At 32.5% G+C, this 23,197-nt stretch overlaps 4 protein-coding genes across 7 annotated transcripts; 3 read left to right on the top strand and 1 right to left on the bottom strand.

The window, feature by feature from the left end:
* Positions 1-1,189: 1,189 nt before the first annotated feature.
* LOC140956350 (ACT domain-containing protein ACR10-like) lies at positions 1,190-4,277 on the top strand. Its single transcript, XM_073413065.1, has 6 exons — positions 1,190-1,582; positions 2,015-2,233; positions 2,798-2,903; positions 3,052-3,388; positions 3,579-3,863; positions 3,952-4,277. Exons 1-6 carry the CDS (start codon positions 1,429-1,431, stop codon positions 4,087-4,089), a joined length of 1,239 nt encoding a protein of 412 aa, XP_073269166.1. The 5' UTR covers positions 1,190-1,428; the 3' UTR covers positions 4,090-4,277.
* A 1,585-nt stretch (positions 4,278-5,862) lies between these two features.
* LOC140956347 (probable pectate lyase 12) lies at positions 5,863-8,871 on the bottom strand. 3 transcript variants are annotated; one of them, XM_073413062.1, is made up of 5 exons: positions 8,524-8,871; positions 7,115-7,786; positions 6,872-7,021; positions 6,534-6,736; positions 5,863-6,132 (listed from the first exon to the last, which is right to left on the bottom strand). In XM_073413062.1, exons 1-5 carry the CDS (start codon positions 8,653-8,655, stop codon positions 5,940-5,942), a joined length of 1,350 nt encoding a protein of 449 aa, XP_073269163.1. In that variant the 5' UTR covers positions 8,656-8,871; the 3' UTR covers positions 5,863-5,939. The 3 variants fall into 3 exon arrangements, with proteins under 3 accessions (XP_073269163.1, XP_073269161.1, XP_073269162.1); XM_073413060.1 differs by having other exon boundaries at positions 6,872-7,778; positions 8,516-8,869; XM_073413061.1 differs by having other exon boundaries at positions 6,872-7,786; positions 8,524-8,869.
* A 5,215-nt stretch (positions 8,872-14,086) lies between these two features.
* Positions 14,087-15,988, top strand: LOC140956355 (carbonic anhydrase Nec1-like). Of its 2 annotated transcripts, XM_073413071.1 has the most exons (7): positions 14,087-14,190; positions 14,310-14,521; positions 14,621-14,727; positions 14,835-14,952; positions 15,035-15,129; positions 15,227-15,280; positions 15,806-15,988. In XM_073413071.1, exons 1-6 carry the CDS (start codon positions 14,115-14,117, stop codon positions 15,228-15,230), a joined length of 612 nt encoding a protein of 203 aa, XP_073269172.1. In that variant the 5' UTR covers positions 14,087-14,114; the 3' UTR covers positions 15,231-15,280; positions 15,806-15,988. The 2 variants fall into 2 exon arrangements, with proteins under 2 accessions (XP_073269172.1, XP_073269173.1); XM_073413072.1 differs by lacking the exons at positions 15,227-15,280; positions 15,806-15,988 and having other exon boundaries at positions 15,045-15,139.
* Positions 15,989-21,319: 5,331 nt separating this feature from the next.
* Positions 21,320-22,467, top strand: LOC140956325 (zinc finger protein ZAT5). Its single transcript, XM_073413040.1, has one exon. It carries the CDS (start codon positions 21,490-21,492, stop codon positions 22,270-22,272), a length of 783 nt encoding a protein of 260 aa, XP_073269141.1. The 5' UTR covers positions 21,320-21,489; the 3' UTR covers positions 22,273-22,467.
* Positions 22,468-23,197: the final 730 nt, after the last annotated feature.

Raw genomic sequence — 23,197 nt, 5'->3', positions numbered from 1 at the left:
TTATTACATTAAGAATTGGCTAATGTAGTTATTTTGTTTTTTTGCATTATAACCTTGTATAAAATAATAGTATATTATATAGGACTATGACTCGTATTATACAATGTTGTATCATAGTGCTATTTATCTTTTTTATTTCAGAGGTTGCATTTGAAAGACTAATTTCATTAGAGAGTAACAATATCGAGATAAACACATGTGCCATAAAATATTTCAAAGTGTATGAACGGTTTAAAATATTAGAATTTTTCACGTGGGGTCGAGGTCACCAGAGCATTCTTAACATGCACAAAAACTCTTGTGAGACGGTCTCACGGATCAATTTCGTGGGTCGAATATCTTATTTGGGTCATCCATGAAAAAATATTACTTTTTATGCTAAGAGTATTACTTTTTATTGTGAATATCGGTAGGGTTGACCCGTCTCACAAATAAAAATTCGTGAAATCGTCTCACAAGAGACTTATTCATTGACATGTTTTGAAACACATAAAAAAAAATGTGATCGATTTATCTACGATAAAATCCACTTTGGGCTTTAATCAATGAATTTTCCATTTCTTTCATAAAAATCTAGATTGTTTTTGTTTTTGTTTTTTTCTGAAAATAATAATAACAAAGTCTATTTTCATTTTTTTTTCCAAATACTTTTTAAGTTAAAATAATAATCATCAAATTAGAAAAAGATACATAGAATTTTTTAAAAAATTACTTTTGATAATAGAAACATACAAAAGATAAATTATAGGTATTTTGTGAGAATTTCTCATTGATATTTACTCGTGAAACAGGTGAAATCTATCTATATTTACAATAAAAAAATAATATTTTTGACATAAAAAATAATATTTTTTCATAAATAACCTAAATAGAAGATTCGTCTCACAAAATTGATTTATGCTCTCACAAAATCTCCACACTTACAGAAAATAAATTTCGAGACAATGATAATCATTCTCTATGTTAACACGATTTTCTCGAGGTGTTGATTCACCAGATATTATAATACCCCACCTTGTCACCTACCTCATTATAAGTGTATTTAACAGATATAAAACTCTTTCATTCAAACCAATTTATTTTCAAAAAAAAATGATATATATTTTTAGGAAAAAATAAGTTGAAATTTAGATATAAATAAAGGGCAGCATATTTATTTATTCAGCAGTTCACTTTCAGACCTGTTGCTGTACAAAGAAATAAATAAATGTATAAAAACAGCTACAAAGGACTTGGTGAGGAGAGAGGCCCACTTTGTTTTACGAGTAACGAAGGAAATCTCTGGATATACTGGGCCAAAGTTCCATTTTGTGCTTGAAACTTGAAAATGCAGTGTCAACCCAAATTGTTTTTGTTTGCATATACACAAAGATTCAATCTTTTTGACAGAATTTGAAGAAGAAGAGGTGAAAGAGATAGATAGGGGAGATGGGCATATTGTATGACGATGTGGTTATGATCAAACAGTCGGAGCAAGAAGGAAAGCCCAGTGTGATTACTGTTAATTGTCCGGATAAAACTGGACTGGGTTGCGATATTTGTCGCATAATTCTCTTCTTTGGACTCACTGTCGTGAGGATTGGTATGTGTTTCAGTTTAAAAGCAAGACCATATGATTTCATGTGTGCAAATTTTAGGCTTTTTGTACTTTCAGATACATATTTTTGCACAGGTTTATGATAGATACTACACGCTGCCTTGCTTTAGGAGTTCAATTCTGGGTTCTTGAGAATTTTTCTGCATGTTTTATGTTTATGTTTATTGTTTTGGGCTGAACTTGAAATTCTTTGGATTTTGGATAATAGACCTGTGATGCACAGGTTCACCGCCAACCCGAAAATCATTTGCCTGCATTCGACTGTGGATTTTATAATGAATGACACATGAAATTTTTACTTTTTTTTAATTCGGGATGGGGACGAGGGAGTTCGGCCTCAAAGCAGTGTTTTCTATGAGATTCTTTGTGATGTGTTGCATGGTGGGAATTGTCTGATGTTGTGAGTGTTCGTTTCAGATGTATCTACTGATGGAAAATGGTGCTATATAGTGTTGTGGGTGGTAAGCAAGGGTAGTACCAAATGGGATTTGTTGAAGAGCAGATTGATGGGGGCGTGCCCATCTTGTTCTTCAGTTTCTGGAATTTTGTTTTACACGTCTGATTTGCAACCTCGGAAGCCTCCTGATGTTTTTCTCTTGAAGTTCTGTTGCTATGACAGAAGAGGCCTTTTGCATGGTAAGTTCTATTCCATAAACTCTCCGCATGAATTACTAGATGATGTTAGCTAGCTCAGGAAGATTAAAATTTGAGAAAAAGACAGGAAAATTCATGTCATTATCCAGATTCAGACAATTATCCAAGTATAAAAATCAATTCTAAACTTGAGATCATTTGGCAGCCCATTGGAGGTCTCTTATTTGAAATATAGTGTAGATGTGATGCAAGTCTTGTTTGTAGTTTTTTGTAACTGTGAAATGGAAGATTCAAAATAATAATCTCTTTTTTCACTGGGAGAGGTCATGCCAATAGAAACCAAGATTCTTGGTTCTTTGTTGCTACTTTCATTCTTTCGGCTTTTATAGTTGAGTTTTTTCTAGTATCATTGGTTATATTGACATCAAATTTCGATTTCTTAAATCGTCGGGAAAAAGAGATCTCGAGGCTTAATCCTCTCCACTTGTTTGATGTATTCATGTGTACAATTTAGTCCCCTGGTTCTGTGAACCAGTGAAGTGTCTTGATCGAGAAGAACACTTGTGTTCGATCCATATGTTAAAATTTAGACATATTTTTTGACAGATGTTACTAAAGTTCTTTGCGAGCTCGAGCTGACGATTAAGAAAGTAAAAGTGTCAACCACTCCAGATGGGAGAGTGTTGGACCTGTTCTTCATAACTGACACGAGGTTTGCGTTATTTTCATTTTTTTGACCAAGTGTGTAGTTTTTTTCCGATTGCATCTGTATACTTCTCTGACTTTTGTTGCTTGTGTTGAATTTGATGAACGTCTTCTGCTAAAAAACTTATCTTTCCTATTAATAATGATCTTTTTAGGGAACTTCTACATACAAAGAAGAGAAAAGACGATACCCGAGACTATTTAGGAGCTGTTCTTGGGGATGCCATGATAAGTTGTGACATAGAAATGGTGGGTTCTGAAATTACCGCATGCTCTCAGGGACCCTCGTTTCTTTCGGATCCTACTACCGGAGACATGTTCAATATCGAAACACTTGAGGAACATTCGAGCAATGCTGCATCTTTCAAGTGCCCATCAATTACGTTTGATAACTTGTTGAGTCCTTCTCATACGCTTGTCCAAATAGTTTGCCAGGATCACAAAGGCCTGTTATACGACATTATGCGAACTTTGAAGGATTATAACATTCAGGTACTCAAGTTTCTTGTCTAAATTTCCATTAACCAGTTATTTAACAGCTAATTACAAGGGAGGATTCAGGAAGTTGTGAGAATTGATCTTGGGAGGAGGTGACTTTGAAGTTCTAAAATAAATCATGTATCAAACGATCGATTTTTTACTTTTTTGTTTGAGGCGGCCATCTTTTTGTTATGAATACCAGGTATCTTATGGTCGATTCACTACGGAAGGGAAAACAGAATGTGAGCTGGACTTATTCCTCATGCAATCCGATGGCAAGAAGATAATCGACCCAAGCAAACACAAGGCATTGCAATCTCGTCTTGAAATAGAACTTAGTAGACCTCTCAGAGTATCATTGATCAGCCGTGGCCCTGACACCGAGCTAGTAATTGCTAATCCAGTCGAGTTATCTGGCAAGGGTCGCCCCCTGGTTTTTTACGACATAACTCTTGCTCTAAAGATGCTTGATCAACCTATATTTTCGGTAACTTCCCTTCATCCTTTCTTCAATACATTACCGTGCAAAAGAATCTATTACATGTTAAACCCGTGAAGTTCTTCTGTCTTTATAGGCTGAAATAGGGAGGTATATGATTAGCGACCGCGAATGGGAAGTCTACCGAGTTCTACTCGATGAAGGGGACCGTGTTTCTGTTTCGAAGAAAAAGATAGAGGAAACTGTTTGGAAGATGCTGATGAGTTGGGAATAATACAACCAGAGTTGCAAAATGTAAATATTTTTTTCCAAGATATGCTAATGTTCACCGTTTTAAATCAAAGATCTTAGCTTTGTATGATCTATGTCCTAGTTTAAGCTGAGTGACTCTGTAATCGGGAGATGAAAAGGTTCCCTTCTTTCTTGAGGTTTCGAATGAATAATACCGTATCTTTTGCTGAATGATGGATGTCTTGAAAACGTATCCATCAGTTACAAGGAACTTTGGTGTACATCCCTGGTATTCTTCACTTCCCTCGAGTTTTAATGATTTCGAGCTGCTCCAGTAATTATATATTATATTTTAAAATGATATATAATTTGAGGATATTTTTGCTCATATACATATAAAATTTAAACGTTAAAATTATGTTACTAACACTTTCGAATTTTTTGAGTTTGAGTTAGAGTGAATTGATATTTTCATAAGTCGAGCTCTAACTTGAAATTCAATACTAATCGAGTTCAAATTTAATAATATATCAAACCACACCAATCTCTTGGTATCACTTGGGTCACTTGCTGCTGCTATGCTCAACGGACATACAGCCATAAGTATTGCCATTTAAAAATATATCAAACCACACCCCACCTTTTACTCCCCCGTAAGCACTTTGAGCCCTCTTTGTTAGACCATATAGATTATGCTCTGGGGTTTCTGTTTCTCTGCCGGGTTTCGGCTCGATAATGTTTCTTCCCGTAGCACTCTCAAATCATTCAAAACATCATCACCGCAATATACAGAAGGCAAAAAACAGGTTGAAACGCACAGCAATCAATCAGATATCAACTATTACCAACTGAATGTACCATCACGGAAGCCCGAACAATCAAAGTGCTCATAGATTATGCTTGCATTAGTATTTGATAAGGTTATAAGGCAGTAAGTATGACAAAATCGTGACGAAAAAGTGTAAAAAGTACACGAACCTGTTGATTGCATCTTCTCTAAAGTCACTGGTACCCAAAAAAAGAAAAAAGAGCTCCATATATTAGATTTCATCAAGTCATTATCATTCAACAATCATATAATACAATACTGTAAATATACATTTTTTGTAGTAATCAGACAACAAACAGAAGATTTAGAACACGATCTACCTTAGAGTAACGTACGCAATGGAATATATGATGGCTGTTTGGCAACCGTTTTTTAAGAGCTGAAATGAGAAAACATGTCTTGAGAAGAGTAACATTGCAAATAACAAAAACAAAGTGAAAAACCATAAAAGACGCGTTTAACACTAACTAACCAGTTCATGGATTCAGCAGTAGATATGATGAACAAATCATTTATTGATTGTTAGAAATATTTTTCTTGAAATGGCTTGAGTTTCAATCTTGGTTTCTTCGGATGTAACAATATGAAAGTCTCAACTATGTATAGTTTCACTTAAATAGTCTTATCTCATTCGATATTTCAACTGCTCCAGTTTCATTGCTACTTCCATTTTTTTGTGGACACATTTCTAGATTTTATTATCTGACGTTCTTCTGTCCATACAAGACACAATTCAACAGCGGTAGAGCCAGCTGAGGTGATCTAAGTGCGTTTTGAGAGTTTAATATTTTGTTCCACATGTATGAAATTTGAATATTTTTCCCATTAAATCGAGGCTCTGTTTAGTGATTTACTTTTAGGGGCAGAGTTGATTGGCAAAGATCGTATATGAACTTGAAATGTTTGCGCCCGTGACAACCAGATCCCAAATCCACTCTTCTTCAATTTTGATTTTTGGGTTTGTTGTAGAAAATTTCTTCAAATTAGTAAAGCTAAATATCACAACTAAAATGCAGGAAGGAAACCATACTAAGGCTTCTCCCATAGTCATTACATGGCTTCCACTATATAAGGGAAGTTGTAGTGTCATGTAGAAATAAAAAGATCGTCAAGATCGTTAGAAAAGTGGTCAGGATAGAGTTATTAGTGTAACGCTTCTTGCTCTCCGAGTAGTCATCATAGTCGTCAAACCCGTCGGAATTTGAATCAAAATCAGCTCCAGAACCATCTCCTGTCCACTTAACCAGTTTGTTACCCCTGCTGATAGAAAAATCAAGTTAGGTATAACATTTTGAACGATGACTTGGTACTATGTTATGTGTGCTCCCTTAGTAAAGGATGTAAGGAGACATGGCTCTCGTCTTATGGACAAATTGAAAATGTGCTCCCTTAGTAAAGGATGTAAGCAAGACTTGCTCACGCGAGTTGCCTCATGGATCCAAAGCATGAAAAGTGGTTTTAAAGCCAACCAATGGGTATTATCTGCGGAGATAATCTGGTTCTTGTTCAAAATTTGTAAATGTTTGTAAGATTGCACATAGGATTCTCTTAGCATTTTATCTGAGAAGCAAACAAAATTTGTGACCAGTTCTTTAAGAAAAAGAGCAAAAGCAAGACAGGGAAAAGAGAACAAAGTGAGAAAGAATAAGTAAAATGACCTGCTCCGAAGGACACCCGCGTTGAGCGTGAGCAAGTCAATATCAGCAGCTGATTTTGGCTCCACACTATAAGCCTTTTCATATTTCACTCCAACATCTTGTCCTGACGCCACAAAGAATGCTCCATTCACCATTATATCTCCTTCACTCCTCCAATTCCAATTCATCCATTCTTCATCCGAAGTATCCAACCGTTTTGTAACCTACAACACCAAATTAGTTCAACATCATGGATGCGAGAAAATGATCTTGGAATATGTAATCCTCTGAAAAGTTTCATAAAGAGCTCTTCCAATTTGAATTGATGTTTTTCATGAAGCAAAAGACGGTTATATTACCTCCTTTGCATCGTTATCGAAAGAGGCGATGTAGCGGTTTCCTTGGCTATTGATAGTAGGACTCGCACTCCCTCCAATCGCATACATTTCCCACCTCGTGAAGTCGTTGTTTACTACATGTATGTATCCCCTTCTACACCTTGGCATCCTCTGGATTAGTTTTTTACCAAAATGGTTAAAAGCTATGGTCACTTGCATCCCAGAATCAGGCAAGTGATTGTCACTGTGGCCTAATAATATCACCTTGTTATGGTGAGAAAAAATGCTGTTAGATATGGTGATTGCAGTGGATCCCATGATTGCATCAATCAAGCCGTCTTTACAATTTGACAACGAGCAATGATCGATCCAAATGTCCCTTGATCCAAATATTGAGATCCCATCACCGTCTGACAGTGTACGCCACCCATAGTGTGTTGGGCTCGACCTAACATTCGTCTCCCCCGATTGGTAGCAATGGTGTATGTGTATATTATGAATGATGACATTGTTTATATATTGCAATGTGATGCATCCGCCCCCGGTTATATGCACGTTTGCTCCCCGGCCGTCTAGAGTCTTGTAGGAGTTGAAAATCAGCTCTTGGGAGAGATGAATGAGCATATTGCTGGGAAAAACAATCCACAGAGGTTCGGTTTGAATGACCGCATAGCGAAGGGTTCCCGGCTTTGGGTTGACCGCATCGTGGTCTGATGAATCTGTCACGACATAGTAACGTCCCCCTTTGCCACCAAGGGCATATTGACCGAACCCAATGGCGCAATCTGCAAGCCTTTGACGGTTGAGCTGCCAGTTGGGGTCGCAACGCCAGCAATCATCCATGGGATTGCCTGTGAAGCAAGTGGATGACTGCTCACTGCTGGTGTAGGATAGCATTTGTCTTCTTGACATAGATTCATTAACTCTTCTGTAGGACTTAATGTCAAGAAAATCCTTTCAGTGTCTCCAATATAAGATATAAATAAGAGTAAACATTTATATTTACTTGTCAGTAGTCAATTTATGAAAGACGACACGCATAGGATTCCATGGCATGCAACAGAAAACTGAAAAGTTGATGGAGGACCACACTCTAGCTTAAAAGTATACACGAATTGAATTCAAGCAAGTGTAAAGATCCAAAGACACAGAAGATGTCTGACATGGAAGACCACACAGATCAAGAAGAAAAAACTTGTTCTCGTGGGGCGTGCGCCAACAAGAATTTAGTTGAAGATTTTAAGTGTAATAACAATAAATTTTAATCTCCTTACCTCAAGGTGATGACTGACTGTATATCCTCATAACTTTGCTTAAAACAGCCAAATAAGTAAAACACTGTGGAGACAAAGAAAGGTAAAAATATCCCACCAGTCCGCTGCTCATATTTTGTGTTATACAGAGTTGGATAACCCAAAAATGGTTCAGACACCTTGAAAGAACAAAAAATTCACAAATTTTCAGGAAATGCAAGTTTCACTGATGTGATACCGGAACTATCATCCTAAACAGGCACATTGCCACAAAACACTGTAAACAAACGCTTTCAGTTTTGAACTAAAGTTTTTACAGCCAAATGAAGATGAAGTGACACCGGGGAAACTTAAAACTGAAACCCACACGAAAAATTTAAAAAGAAGCCAAAACCCAGAAGCAAGTTCTTGCCTGTAAACATCTTGAGCCACAGATTCAGGGTCCGGGTGCTGACCAGGGAGAGTGAGATTGAGCAATGCTGAAACCTGGCAATAAAATGCACCCACAAGGAATACAAACACAATGCAGCGGCTACTTTTCAGCACTTCCATTCCACTAAACTATGCAACTGTGGCTTCAGATCAGTGCGATAGTGGGAAGTGAGGAGAAGAAGGAAGTCGGTATTTCTCAGTTTCTTAGAAGTTCGAACATGTTGAACAGTTCAACGCTTGCTCTGAGTAGATATATTAACTGGGCAGGATATTTGTAGTTGCATTCTACACTCTTTTGTCAGGTTAATGTCGTTGGTAACAGTTAATTTATCTGCACTTAGTTCTCATAGGCCCAATGTGGACTATCTGATGTGAAATATTTTATTTTAAGATAACAGTATATGATGTCGTATCATCAGCACAACAGAAGAAGAAAAAGATACCAAACTTGGTCCATTTTTAGGACAAATTATTTTTTTCCCTTCTTATATTATAAACCTACCCGAACACAAAAACAAATGTAAGATAATCTTGATATCGATATATAATTTGGATCACTCATGAAAAAAATTACATTTAATGTCAAAAATATTACTTATTATTGTAAATATGAACATGACTAAGCAAACATTGCAGGTGAAAGCGAGTAGAACAAGCAAGCCAAAAAAGTTAAACTTTAACGGGAATTTTTTTTTCTTTTCAAATAACTAGGTCTTTTTCACTTCATGTGTATGTGTATTAGTATATATTTTTGTTGATATGATAAGTGATGTCCATAATTTGAACCGTAATTGAGCTGTATGGTTTGGTTCAGTTTAAAATATTTTGATAAAACGTTGATATTGAGGTATAAAAGGGCCCTAATATTAATTGATAATGTATATATATATAAGTATCTGGATTCATCATTGCATGTTGCAACATATGAATGATGGCTGTGCTCTGCCTAAGGGGAATCGACTCACTTGCTTTTCAATAATGTTAGTCAATACAATGGGAGTAAAGCAATTTTGTTTCTGACACTCTTTTTCGTCTTTCGATTCCGTGATTAGCTCCACTTGCAGGGTTAATGCGGCCCAAAATTAAGGTTTAATTTATTAATCTGGCCGTTTTTAAAAATATAATTTCAAATATTTAATTTTCTGATAATATTATATCATGAAATTTTGAAAAAAAATATTTAAATAACAAATACTATGAGCCAAAAACATTATTTTTTATTCTAGATATAGATCGAACCCGATCTTTTTTACAAATATAGATCATGATATCACGTATGAGATAAAAATTGCTAGTTAAGAAACTATTGCATGTCTCATTTTAATATTTTTTATAAGTAAAATCATATAAGATATTTGTTAGGTAAAACATGTATGAGTGAGAATAGTGCTAGGATTACTGACCTCCTGAGAAGTTCTCATGCGTCAAACTGCTGACGTTGCGTCGTTTGATCTTGTTGGTTAAGTGAGCCGTAAAAGAGTGACACCAGATCTTAACGGGTAATACTATCTCTGCTGGAGACAGACCGACGATAGGAAAAATGGTAAGACTGATCTCTAAAGAATATGAGACAGCACCAGCAGATAGACACGCACCTCCTCAGACTCGTTGGCCTAACAGTCCAACCCATTAGCACCCAAGTAGATGCATTCTGCGCTGTCACCAATATAAAGAAATAAAGTTGCACCTTAACTAACTGCTATAATTCTTAGCCTAGTGAGATACACTTAATCCGAACAATATTCGTTTTATAAAATTGACCTTAAAATAGTTTCTTACGAATTCTTGTGTTACATGTATCATTTGGTTAGATAATGTCAAATAAGAAATAAAATAATTTCTGGATTATGACGTTTTTGCGAGAAAAAGAAAATTGATATTCCACAAAAGTAGTAAAAAGTGCGATACTTTTCTTTTTTATCACTTCACTTTACTACGTTTTGGATATTTCATACTTTTTAACAGTTCAACGACTTATTAAATTATTTATTTCCCTTATATTTTCTTGATAGTATTATCACTCAGTCGTTTCAAGGCTTTTAAAAATAATACATCATAAATTAATTATCAAAATCGATAAACTAGATACATAAATTATCTAAAATATTTTTTTTCCAATAGATATTACTGCAGAATTTTCCTCTTATTAGGATGATAGAATAGGGAAAGAAACGCTCTCGGTGTAACATAGACTAAGATATTTGGATTCAACATACCGCTATGATAATGATCTATTGTTTATTTAGATGATCTAACTGCATGTTTGAAATAAAAGAATGAAGTAAACATGAAATGAACATTTATACTCATTTTTTATACTCGTGTTTGATATGACATTAGATATGAATGATCATTCCAATGTGATAATTCTCATGTTCATGAAAATACTCATTCCATCCCTTTTGGATGAAAATTTTAATTAAGAAATTTTTTAATAATTAAAAATATTTCATCACATCTCTGTTTCAATTTTCTGATATCAATCATTAAAATAAAATTAGACATGATATTCCATTTATATTCTTATTTCATTTCAAATTTGATTTCATTTATACTTTATTTCATTATATATTACATCAATCATCGCCGAAAGATTCATATTTTACCACAAAGAAGATCCTTTCGCTCCCAATGGTTATGAGTTTAGACATTAAAAAAAAAGAGTGGGGCGTGTATCTTTGAAATTGGCTACACATTTTCTTAGACAGATCGCTTTATCGTATACGTTTTCAACGTCCTCGATTTTCGAATATGAATTTTTCAGAAAATGAAACAAAAAAAGAATTAGTGGTGGAAGCCTGAATTTGTGCAGAACATGGGTCCATTTTTTTTGACTGTAATTCAAAACGTAGGGTCCTCATTATTGAACCTTTTAATTATAAATAGATATATTATGAGACTATATCACGAATCTTTATCTGTGAGACGGATCAACCCTACCTATATTTATAATAAAAAGTAATACTTTTAGCATAAAACGTAATATTTTTTCATGGATGACCCAAATAATAGATATGTCTCACAAAATACGATCCGTGAGACTGTCTCACATAAGTTTTTGTGTTTAATAATTATGGTGGGATTTTAGACAATTTATACTTTTTTTTGAGATGATGAAACCCAAATGAAAATCAATGTAATATGGTAAATTATATTGTGTGAATCATATGTGATACATTCGTCAGAGAAAATATTGATAAAAAATAGTAGAAAAATCAAATTCATAATCGTTAATAAGTAGTTCATCTACAAAAATAATGAGGTTTTTCTATATTTTAAAATTTTAAAAGGAGCTTTGTTAGACATTCCTTTTCACTAGTTACTCTACACGCGATGCGTGTGTATAAATCTTTTTTTTCATTATTGATGGACTAAAGTGCAATGTGATAAATTATGCATGGACTAAATTGATATTTGAATTGTCAAAATAAAAAAATAAAAATAAAAGTGTGTGTTGAAATTTAAAACAAAAAACAAAAGTGTAATATTATTATTATATAAGGGTAAAGTTGGAAGAAAAAATTGGCGTCCTTCCTAGGTATTTACTATCATTTCCTCAACTTTAATAAAATAGAATAGATAACACCGAATTTCGTATTGGGCCTATGCTAAGTGGGCTATAGACTGATATGGGCTGGACCTCAACTCCATATCAGAGAATTCAAAGTTCAAGCCCACACTTTGGGGAGGGGGGTGTATTTGCTTTAAAATGGATTCAAAGTTCAAGCCTACACCTCTCCTCTATTTAGTCCGATCTTTTCCAATGTGAGAAAATTAATGATTTTTAAAGAGTTTTATAGGGTTTAAAAGTAGAGATATTTAATCTAGATTTTTATAAATTTAATGAGAAAATTTTTGCTCCCACATGAACCCATATCCATTTATGTATTTTTAATATAAAATAAATCTGTTTATCTCATTTAAAGAACAAAGATTACTTTAATTGATACAATATATTATAAGCAAAGTAATATATTTATAATAATCATTTTCAGGATGTAATTGAAAGTGGTTTTCTGGAGTAAAATTAGAATTTTTTTACGAGAATGTTAATAGAAGGATTTATATTCCTGGAAATATAATTATATCTTCTTTTTTTTTTTCAAATTTTAATCTACGACTTTCTTGTTTGCTACCACTTACATCTTTCTAATAAAATCCATTGCAGGATTTGTTGATTTTATTTGTGGGAAAATAATCATTTTATGTCGCGGTTGTAATGTTTTCTATTTGAGCAAGTCTCTTGTGAGACGGTCTCACGAATCTTTATCTGTGAGACGAGCAAAATAAGATATCCGTCTCACAAAATACGACCCGTGAGACCGTCTCATACAAATTTTTGTCTTTCTATTTTCATGATTTAACTTGTTAATGTTGAATTTTCGTCGTGAATGATTTTTTTTTTATTTGTGTATCCAATTGTTTATATCTCAACAAATGAGTAATATTAAAGTTGATAGAACTAATATGACAAAACACGAATAATTTGATCAATAGTCAATATAGTAGCCTTAACTTAGGTTAGCTTAAACTCAACCGTTAATTTGTCATCTAACNATTTTTTTTTTTTTTTTTTTTTTTATTGATTTCGATCTTATTACACTTGATTGTTGGCACGTTAATAATTATTCAGTGTGATATCAATATTTCTCGTTACCAAATTAGTATTTTTAGATGTCACATAAACTCCTAAAAATCCAATAAAAACAAAATTAGATAACCAAAATTTACACTTTTACAAATAAAAGTAACGACAAATTATGGAACTAATTTGACGCTTATTTCCTTTATTTATGATGAACTTCACAAGATTGATTCCACTTCATGGCCAAATTGTTAATGTGTTCTCTCCTAGGTTGTTGTCGTATTGTGTTGGAGAGGGAGGGAGCCCGCAAGAAGGCGATGCGAGGCTGACACTTTATTTATTTATTATTATTATTTTGTATCAAAGCGTAATATTATAATTTTGACAAAATATCAATAATTATTATTTAATTTATTGTTGTTTAGTTAATCATTGTTCGTGGACGTCAGTCATGGAGGTAGGCAGGAAAAAGGAAAAAGAATAAAGAAAAAATAAAAATAAAAAAATTACTCGCCTACTTACATAAAATACTCGTATTTTCAATAGGCGATTAAATTTTTTTTTTGGCTTGATTGTCTCGTCATTGGCTTTTTTATTATTAATATTTTAATTTATCTTTACATATATTCTTTAAAATATAGTTTAAAATATACATTAATTTGTTTCCTCAGAAAATTGATAAAATTTTGAGATTTTTAATCCTTATTTTTTCTCACCTACACTTCAAATATTGAATTCAAATAATATTCGTCCTCGCATTTGGTGCTTAAGATTTGTCCAGTTGCTTGCAATCTGCCAGTTATAATATAATAATTGCTAAAATCGTTATATCTTTTAAAAAATTAATTAACTTCATGTTCACACGGGACCCGTGAACCCACCAATCAAGAAACTTGCAGGAAAGTTCCATTATTATATAGATAAAGCTGTGGTTTTGATTATATATATATATATATATATATATTATGAGATCATAATCGAGAAATAGAGCAAAATGAAGGCCATCTACTGCAATGTTCTCGTGTTCTTAATTCTGTTTGGAGCAAAATCTGTCAATGCTCAAGAAGTAGGTATGTGATCAACAAACTTTTATTTATTTTGTTGGTTATTTCTCTATGAAGTTTCGTTGGTAATAAATAATGATTTTAAAGCCAAAGAACGAACATATGATCATTTGGAAACTAATTAGATGATGAACGAGAGTTCGATTACTCAAAACATGGCGAAAAGGGTCCAAGGAAATGGGGACAAATCAAGCAAGAATGGGATGCATGCAGCAATGGAACCATGCAATCTCCGATAGACTTGTCGAGTGAAAGGGTTCAAATAATTTTAAAACCAGAGAAGAAGAATTACAAGGCCGCACATGCAATAATCAAGAATAGAGGTCATGATGTACAAGTAAGCTTCATTAATCATAATTTTTTAATACTCAAATTTCATGATACGTACATAATATACACACAATAATATTGTCAAATCATAATTGTTTGATCGCAGATTGAATGGATTGGTGATGGTGGATGGACGTCGATTAACGGGGACGACTATCGTCTCCGATATGCCCACTGGCATTCTCCCTCCGAACACACCGTCAACGGTAGAAGGTAACGTATTCCCTCGTACAGAACGATGTTTAAATACCGATCGAGTACGCAATGTACATAATATTTAGTCAAATAAGAAAGAGTTTAATCGCTAAATTTTCCGACAGTTATGACATGGAGTTGCACTTGGTACACCTAAACACAAACCCAAACGTTGGAAATTATAAGATTGCTGTTGTTGGTGTCTTGTACAAGATTGGCAGAGCCGATCAATTTATCTCCAGGGTAATTACAGTAATAATAATAATATTCAAATGATTCATCATATATATATAGTTTCATATTTTTTTTAAAAAAATATTTACAGTTAATGACAGATATATCCTCGATGACGGATAAGAGGAATGCAACGAAGGACTTAGGTACAATTGATCCAAACGATATTAATACACAGAGTAAAAGGTATTTCAGATATATTGGATCANAGTTTTAATAAAACTTTATTTTATGAAAATGAGAAAAAGAAACATAAATGGTTATGAATGTAATTAAATTTCAGGTGAAGACTGTTTCAAGGGATCAAGTGAAGTTGCTTAGAGATGCTGTGCATGATGTGAGTTTTCAAATATAAACGCCACATTAATATATTTCTTACTATTTTATTAAAAATTAAGGTATAAAAAAATAAAATATTTTTTTTTCAAAATGATCTTTAGGGTAATACCTCGATCATGCGATTTATATCTCAACATATAGTTAATATTAATGTTGATAATGTTAATGTGATAAAACATGTGTCATCATATCAACTATCTTTAATATAACTCGAACGGATCAACCCAATAAAATAACTTCATGATCTCAAGCACCTTCCGTGTATGTATATTAGTATTTGTTTTTTGTAATGAGTAGGTCTCTTATGAAACGGTCCCACGAATATTTATATGTGAGACGAGTCAATCCTAACGAGATTCACAATAAAATGTAATATTCTTAGCATAAAAAGTAATATTTTTTCATTGATGATTCAAATAAGAGATCCGTCTTATAAAATACGACTCGTGAGATTGTCTCATACAAATTTTGGTATGTTGTAATATAGTGAAGTGGATCTGACTGTTATTTGTTTTATTGACAGCATGCGGAGGAAAACGCCAGGCCGTTGCAAGAGCGCAATAGTCGAGACGTAGAACTTTACTTGCCTTTATTAAATACAAACAACTGATTATTATATGATTTATGAAGGTGTGTTTTTAGGTGAACTTTTGAATATCTAATGCGTTTTTCAATACCTCAACAACTTATTCTTCTTATTATTGTTCACATAAATAATTTTTTTTTAAAAATTTTGAATTTACTCATTCACGATATGTGCACACATTGTAATTAATTAAATCTTTCGTGTTTATTTATTAATATTGTTATTGTAAAATTATGTTGGGATTTTCGTTTTATATATGATTTATTACACAATGAAGATATAAAAATATACAATTAAGACGAACCTGAGAAGCACATAGAATAATTTCGTACTTTTAGGGACTCAAATAATCCTCCCTTTACTTGGTTGATTCAGCCCACCACCAATAGAGGCTAGGCCCAGGGCATCCATTGGTTTCTCAAAGTCCAGCCCATCGGTTCTGGCCCAAAAGAAGCATCCGGGTTCATCGAGGCCCATCAGAACACAATTCCCGAGTGGTACGATTCTTCCCGAATTGTCCTCCTTGGAATTTCCCTGAGCTTGGCGTACACATAGTTGCAAGTTTTGTTCTCTCCTAAGCAGTGTTCTAAAAAACTAGCTTAAATTCTGCTTAAACACGCTTAAGTTTGAAGCTCGATAAAAACGTCTTGCTTCGGAGAAAAGCGGTCAAACTGTATTCTAAAAAATTGGCTTAAATTTCGCTTAAGCGCGCTTAAATTTGAAGCTCGATAAAAACGCTACGCTTCGAAGAAAAGCGGAAAAAAACAGTTTGACCGAATTAAGCATAATTAAAGTATTTAATCAAGCATATTTAAGTACAATTACTCGCATATGTTTATTTTTAAATTTTTTTTATTTTGAAAGTATGTCTTTTTATTTTAAAATAATAAATTAAGTTTATAATTTAGATGTTTATATTTAAATTTTAATTATGATTAAGCGTGTCTGACAATGATTGGATAAATATTTAACATTTTTTAATGTCGTCTAGTTGCAAAAACAAATAAAGATTGTAATTTTGTGATTTTTTTTGCTTTTATAAATATGAGAATTAATGAATCATACTTAAATTTATCATATTTATGTATTATTTTATTTATTTATTTGTTTGAGATAATTACAATTACACTAAAGATAAAAAATATTTTTTCACGCTTAAGCTCGTGCAAATCTCGCTTAAGTTAGAAAAGTTTGGAGCTCAACATCCGTGCTTCGGGGCGCTTCATGCTTTTTAGAACCTTGCCTCTAAGTATGTGCATTGTATTTATATAGACTTTTTTATCTATAAATTTATTCATCGATTAAAAAAAAAAATCTAGCTTCTTTTATAGACTTCGATATTTTTTTTGGTAGTTCATATATACTTTACAAATTTTTAAATGTCAGAAGATTGATATATATTTAATTTATTTATATTTGAATTATTAATTATTAAACAAGTTTGCACTCAACCATAAATTTAATCTCGAAAAAGTAGAAATTTGATTGGCAGATTATTAATTAGATTTTTTTCCCTGCTTGATGGAGTTTTCAAATATTATATTATATTTGGATAGAAAGATCTGAATTTTATCGAATATTTGAATGAAAAGTTTGAAATAAGATCTATACTAAGATGTATTCGAAATCCACTATAATGTCTCCAAAAATAAATAGTTGGGAATTGATTTATCCAAAAGTAGTTTTCTTGTGAGACAGATCGACCCGATCCATACATGTCGTGGAAAATAATATTTTTTCATGGATCATGTTGTGTCAGATATAAATTTCACACAATTGACCTATGAGACCATTTCATATAAGTTTTTGTAATTATCTTAATACAAGTAAAATTATTATTATGGATTTGAAATTTTTAACTTCAAATACATCAATCAAAATACAAATTTAATTTATTTAGATTATCTACCAAACTATTTCATATAGGTGGCAATGTATTTTACTTGTAAAATTTACGTAAGATGCGCAATTACGTGCCCCCACTCCAAACCCTATACTCAAAGCACATACGCAAAGAATATTTTCAGTTTGAGTTTTATTTTAAAAATACATAGTTTAAAAATAAATCAACCTAAAATATTTTAATAATACTGATAATAATTATTATTATATTAAATACGGTGTATTAATAATATGGAATTATCCAACTCTCTATATTCTAGCAGTGTAGTACTAGACAAGTTATCGATACCGATGTACAAGGGCGGAGCCAAGATTTATAAGTACTTATGTTGAACCATCCTGTGTTAAGACAGTAATATATTCAGTTAAAATCGAACCTAATTTTCTAAAATCGAATTAACCGGACTTTTTTTGACAAATCAAACCAAGCGAACTTTACTACGAAAACCTAACAAATCAAATCGAAAAAATCGATTATTTCGATCAGTAACATAATTAACCGAAATTGTAGAATTTTTTTAAAAATAATCATGTTTTAAATAAAAAAAAGTGCAATATAAAAATGGGAAAAAATTTATTTATTAAAAATATTTTTAATTATAGCACTTTTATCTAATAAATTTTATTAGAAATTGTTATATTTATATCCTTATAAACTTTATTACAAAATTTAGTAATATTAATTTTATTTATAAAAATTTAGTTTGTTAGGTTAACTGAAGTTTATATTAAAAACTGAAATCGAACCGAATTAACTTATATTGTAAAAAATTAAACCGAAATTCCGATTAAACCGAATGTAGGACCAAACGTTTGCCGCTTTATCAAAAAATATAGCTGGTGGTAATGGTGTAACTCAAATATTTTAAAGCGCACAACAACCCAAGCGTCATGGTTCAATCGCTCTACATAATAAGGACATTTATTGCACCTCAACTCCGAACCGAATTTTCAAATTAATTCATTTAGGTCTGTTATTTTGGTTGAAACCAATATTTTGTTTACTCATAGACTATAATTGATGTTTGCCTGTTATTTGTTGATATATGCTCTTTTGGTTTAAAAATAACTTGACAATTTTTATTTTCTTAATTCTCTGCTTTACTTAACTAGAAAAATTCAATATTCACAAAATTTTACAACAGAGAATTATTTTTTAAATTTAATACCTATTCAATTTTCGGTTATTATAAGTAGAAAAATCACAAAACAACCCAATAATAATTACACATCAATAATCATTCAATTAATTATTATTTAGTCAGGGTTCATTCTCGATTCAGTCTCTCAATTTATTCCTACGGTGATTTGGTCTCTAAAGTTTTTAAAATTGGTCAGAAATAACGTTGTTTTATATTTATCTTCTCTATACTCCAAAAAAGTAATAATAATTATATTTAACATGATGAAATATTTTCTGAAAATGTCTTCTCATGGGAATATAATTAACCTATTTCATTCTCCATATATAGCATTACCAGTTAAACCAAAAGTGATGTAAAATAACTTCTATTTGCAGTAAATCGTTTACATTCCCATTTGTAAATATATTAATATAGCTTTTAATTAGAAAAAAAATATAATTCAAATTGAAAATATACTATATATATAATGACAGCTTAATTCTTATTACNTTAGAGAATCTCACATCAAATAAATAATGTGGACTTCGATCGATGTAGTTGGCTCCTAAACAGATTAATTAAATAAATAATTTGAACTAAAAAAATTAGAAAAAACTGACATTTTGGTTCCTATTATATATATATACATATATATTTTTTATGTTGTCGAAATTAAGTTTTAGTTCGTTACTATATATATACATATATATTTATAATTGTAGTCATTTTTTTAAGTTAATATGATGACTACGTGAGCACTCTCATGAAAAAATTAGACAAAAATGGGAAATTGAAAGATACATAGTTTGTGTTAGTCTTGGAGTGCACGTAGAATTTTTTTTCCGATTATTTAAAAATTATAGTTTTCAGCATTATTGAGAAACGTGGCCGGCCGGCATGGGATAATTCGATCGAATTATATTTCTCCCACAAATTATTATCACTAATAATATCATTATCATATTAGTAATTAAGTTTTTTTTTCATAATAATGATTTAAAGTCAACTCTACTTACATATAAATATGTCTCTCAATTTGTGAAGAAAAATACAATTCAGTGGAGAAAATTTTGTAAGAGTGTATAGTTTAATATATTTTGTGAGTTTGAGATTTGTACTTTTTACCGTAAATTTTTACTTTTAACGTTATTTGTGTTTATTTGTCTTAAAATTCATAAATAGGGTATTTTTTTAATAAATAAACGACAAAAATTGAAGTGGCTGTTTATTATTCCTACAAGTTAAAATTATGAATTCAACTGATCATTTTTCGGAGAAATTAACTGAGAAAACAGATCCAAATCATGAAAGATTATTCTCAAGATATATTTACATTTTCTATAGACCCGAAATTCATTGTATCTCACTTCAGATTGCTAGACCTAAGCTGTAAATAAAATTATGAATAACTAATGTATAAATAAAAAAAACAAAAACTTATATAAGACCGTATATGAGTCAATTTTGTGGTCGGATTGGAATACATAAAAAAAATATTATTTTTATGTTAAAATCATTATTTTTACTGTACGTATGGATCAGATGAACCCGTCTCGTATATATAAATTCTTGATATCATCTCACGAATATAAATATGTGAAGATATGAGAAGACCTAATCTAAATAAAATATGTAGGTAGGAAAAAAACCGAAGAGGAATAAGTAGTGGGGTGGTGAAGGTAGCGCAAATTCTGCGGTGCCAGCCTTTCACTCTAATCTTCCACAAGGAATCCAATTGCCATCCCAAAAAGTAAGCAATCCCTTTGCTTCCTATCCAACCAATTCTTACTTATTTTACCATTTTTTTAGTTTTGTTTAAGGAAAATTAATGCCACATTCTGTGCTATATTGCATATATATCATAATAACTTGGCAATATAAATATTTGATTCAAAATCAGGTTAAAAAAATAGATGGTATACATTAAAGTATGAATAAGTATCGAATTAATTTTTAATGACAGAACAATTATATATATTGTAATTTCATTCATGTGTAATTAGTGCAACACTAAATCGATATATTATTGTATGGTATATTCAATAATAATAATAATAATAATAATAAGAAGAACAACAACAATAACAACAAGCTCGAGAAACGCGTAATGAGCTATGAAACAATAAAATAAAATAAAAAAAATCAAATTAACAATGGTGCTCGATTTGATTGACTTACAATCAACCTAGCCTATCTTATATGTTCTACACCAATATTTTTTTTCAAGAGCATATAACTTAGTGAGATTGTTTATGGCTCTATATCTATGAGATCGGTTGGCCTGATCTATACTTATCATGAAAAATAATATTTTTTGTATAAAAAAAATATTACTTCACGAATTGAGTTTGTTCGAATATCTATCTCACAAAGAAACGTCCTCGACATATTATATTGATGTGTACATATCCTCCATATTGTGGTTTTCTACTTTAGAACAAACTTGTACATTTTAACTTGTAGCCGAAATTCAGCCTCAAGATCCTTCAATTCTATTCATTATAGCAATTAAATTTCGTCAGCCTCAGATTCAGTGATTTCCCATAAGGGAAACTGAAAAGAAGAAAGGAAATAAAAGCGCGCACTGCTAGAATCATGCAAGTTGATCAAGAAATGATTATGATAAAGGGGAAACGCAGCAAGCGGCCGAGGCCCTCCTCCCCGCTCGCACTGACCATATTGGCCGCTAGCTCATATAGCACGGCCGAGCTCGGAGGCGGTGGAACAATGAGTGTCGAATTCTCCAGCTGTTCTGATAATTCAGGCGAGTTCACGCCGAGTAGTGCGGATGAGGAGGAGGAATACATGGCTAACTGCTTGATTCTGTTATCCGGAGGAGAATCCCGAATATCATCGCAGCCCCGAGAGGCGGTGAATACAGGCACGGTGGAGCTCTACCAGTGCAAGACTTGTAACAAAAGTTTCCCTTCATTCCAGGCTTTGGGCGGCCACAGATCAAGCCATAAAAAACCCAATAATAAACCAATGCTTTCCTTAGAAGAGAAGCCGCCATTATCAAGAAACAAGCAAGAATCAACTCTTTCGCTTCCATTCTCAAATCCAGCTTTCGACAGCACTTCTCCTCCTCAAAGCAAATGTAGGGTCCATGAATGTTCATTGTGTGGAGCTGAATTCTCCTCCGGTCAGGCGTTAGGCGGCCACATGCGCCGGCACAGGCCTATTCCTCCGCCGCAGGCGGTGGCAAGTAGTAGCCACGGCGAATCTCAAGAAGTCAAAAGGCCGAGGAATCTTTTGTCCTTAGACCTTAATCTTCCAGCCCAGGAAGACGATCTCGCGGATCAGTCGAAGTTTCCTTTCTCTACGAAAGAAGAAGTCATCGTCTTCTCCACCTCTTCTTTGATTGATTGCCATTACTGAGTATTAGATTTGTTCTTCAATTTTTTGATGAGTGAATTTTAGCATCGAAATTGTGTATTCGTTGTTAATATAGTCTGTCGATTTACATTCATTATCCATCATTCATTATAATTAGATCGAAAACTTGATTCTTTCGTGTCTTCGAAAGTTGGAAGATAGAAGGAATTTATGATTAATTCATTTCATTTGTACTAAATCACGTATACTATGGCTAATTGATGATTAAATTTATTGTCAGTTTATTAATTAATTAATATTAAATTTAAGAAAGATTGATATGAAGGATTACTCAACCGTACCACTTTGCGAGTCTTTCTATCCTTTGCGGCGCCCAAGGTGGGGATGCCCCGCCTGTGGCTTTATGGGGAAGCTCTGAGTTATGGGAGATAGGTCAAGTTTCACCATCGAAAACTCGAGGTTCTTTGATGTCTATAGTCCTGATATGAGGGGAAGCTCTGAGTTATGGGAGGTAGCCAGGTAGGTCAAGTATACTAGGAAAGAAGCTGTGTTGCGTGGAATGTAGAAACGAGCGTAAACTTGCCAAATTCAACCCTGCAGACAATTCCTGGAAGATGGTTCCTGTTCCTGTTTCTGTGGCAGGAAGCACGAGTATTGGATTTCGATTTAGCATATTGAATGTTTTTGTTTTCAAATTTATTATTCCTTCATGTATATTAATTTATTCAATTTAAAAATAAATATCGACACAACTCATATGCGGTTGTTATATAACTAATTTTGTGAAACGGGTGTCTATAGTGATCTAAATCATGAAAAAAATTGTTTTTCACTCCGAAAATGGAACGGGTTGACCTGTCACATGTATATATATATTCATCAGACATTCTCACAAAAAACCTATTCAAAAATTGGAGAACTATAAAATATTGAACAAGAATGTAAACTTTATTTTCCTTTGATTTAG

This window comes from Primulina huaijiensis, chromosome 13 (assembly GCF_012295235.1).
Source record: "Primulina huaijiensis isolate GDHJ02 chromosome 13, ASM1229523v2, whole genome shotgun sequence".
NCBI classification, from domain to species: domain Eukaryota; kingdom Viridiplantae; phylum Streptophyta; class Magnoliopsida; order Lamiales; family Gesneriaceae; genus Primulina; species Primulina huaijiensis.
This window is presented reverse-complemented; position numbering and strand designations above follow the sequence as displayed.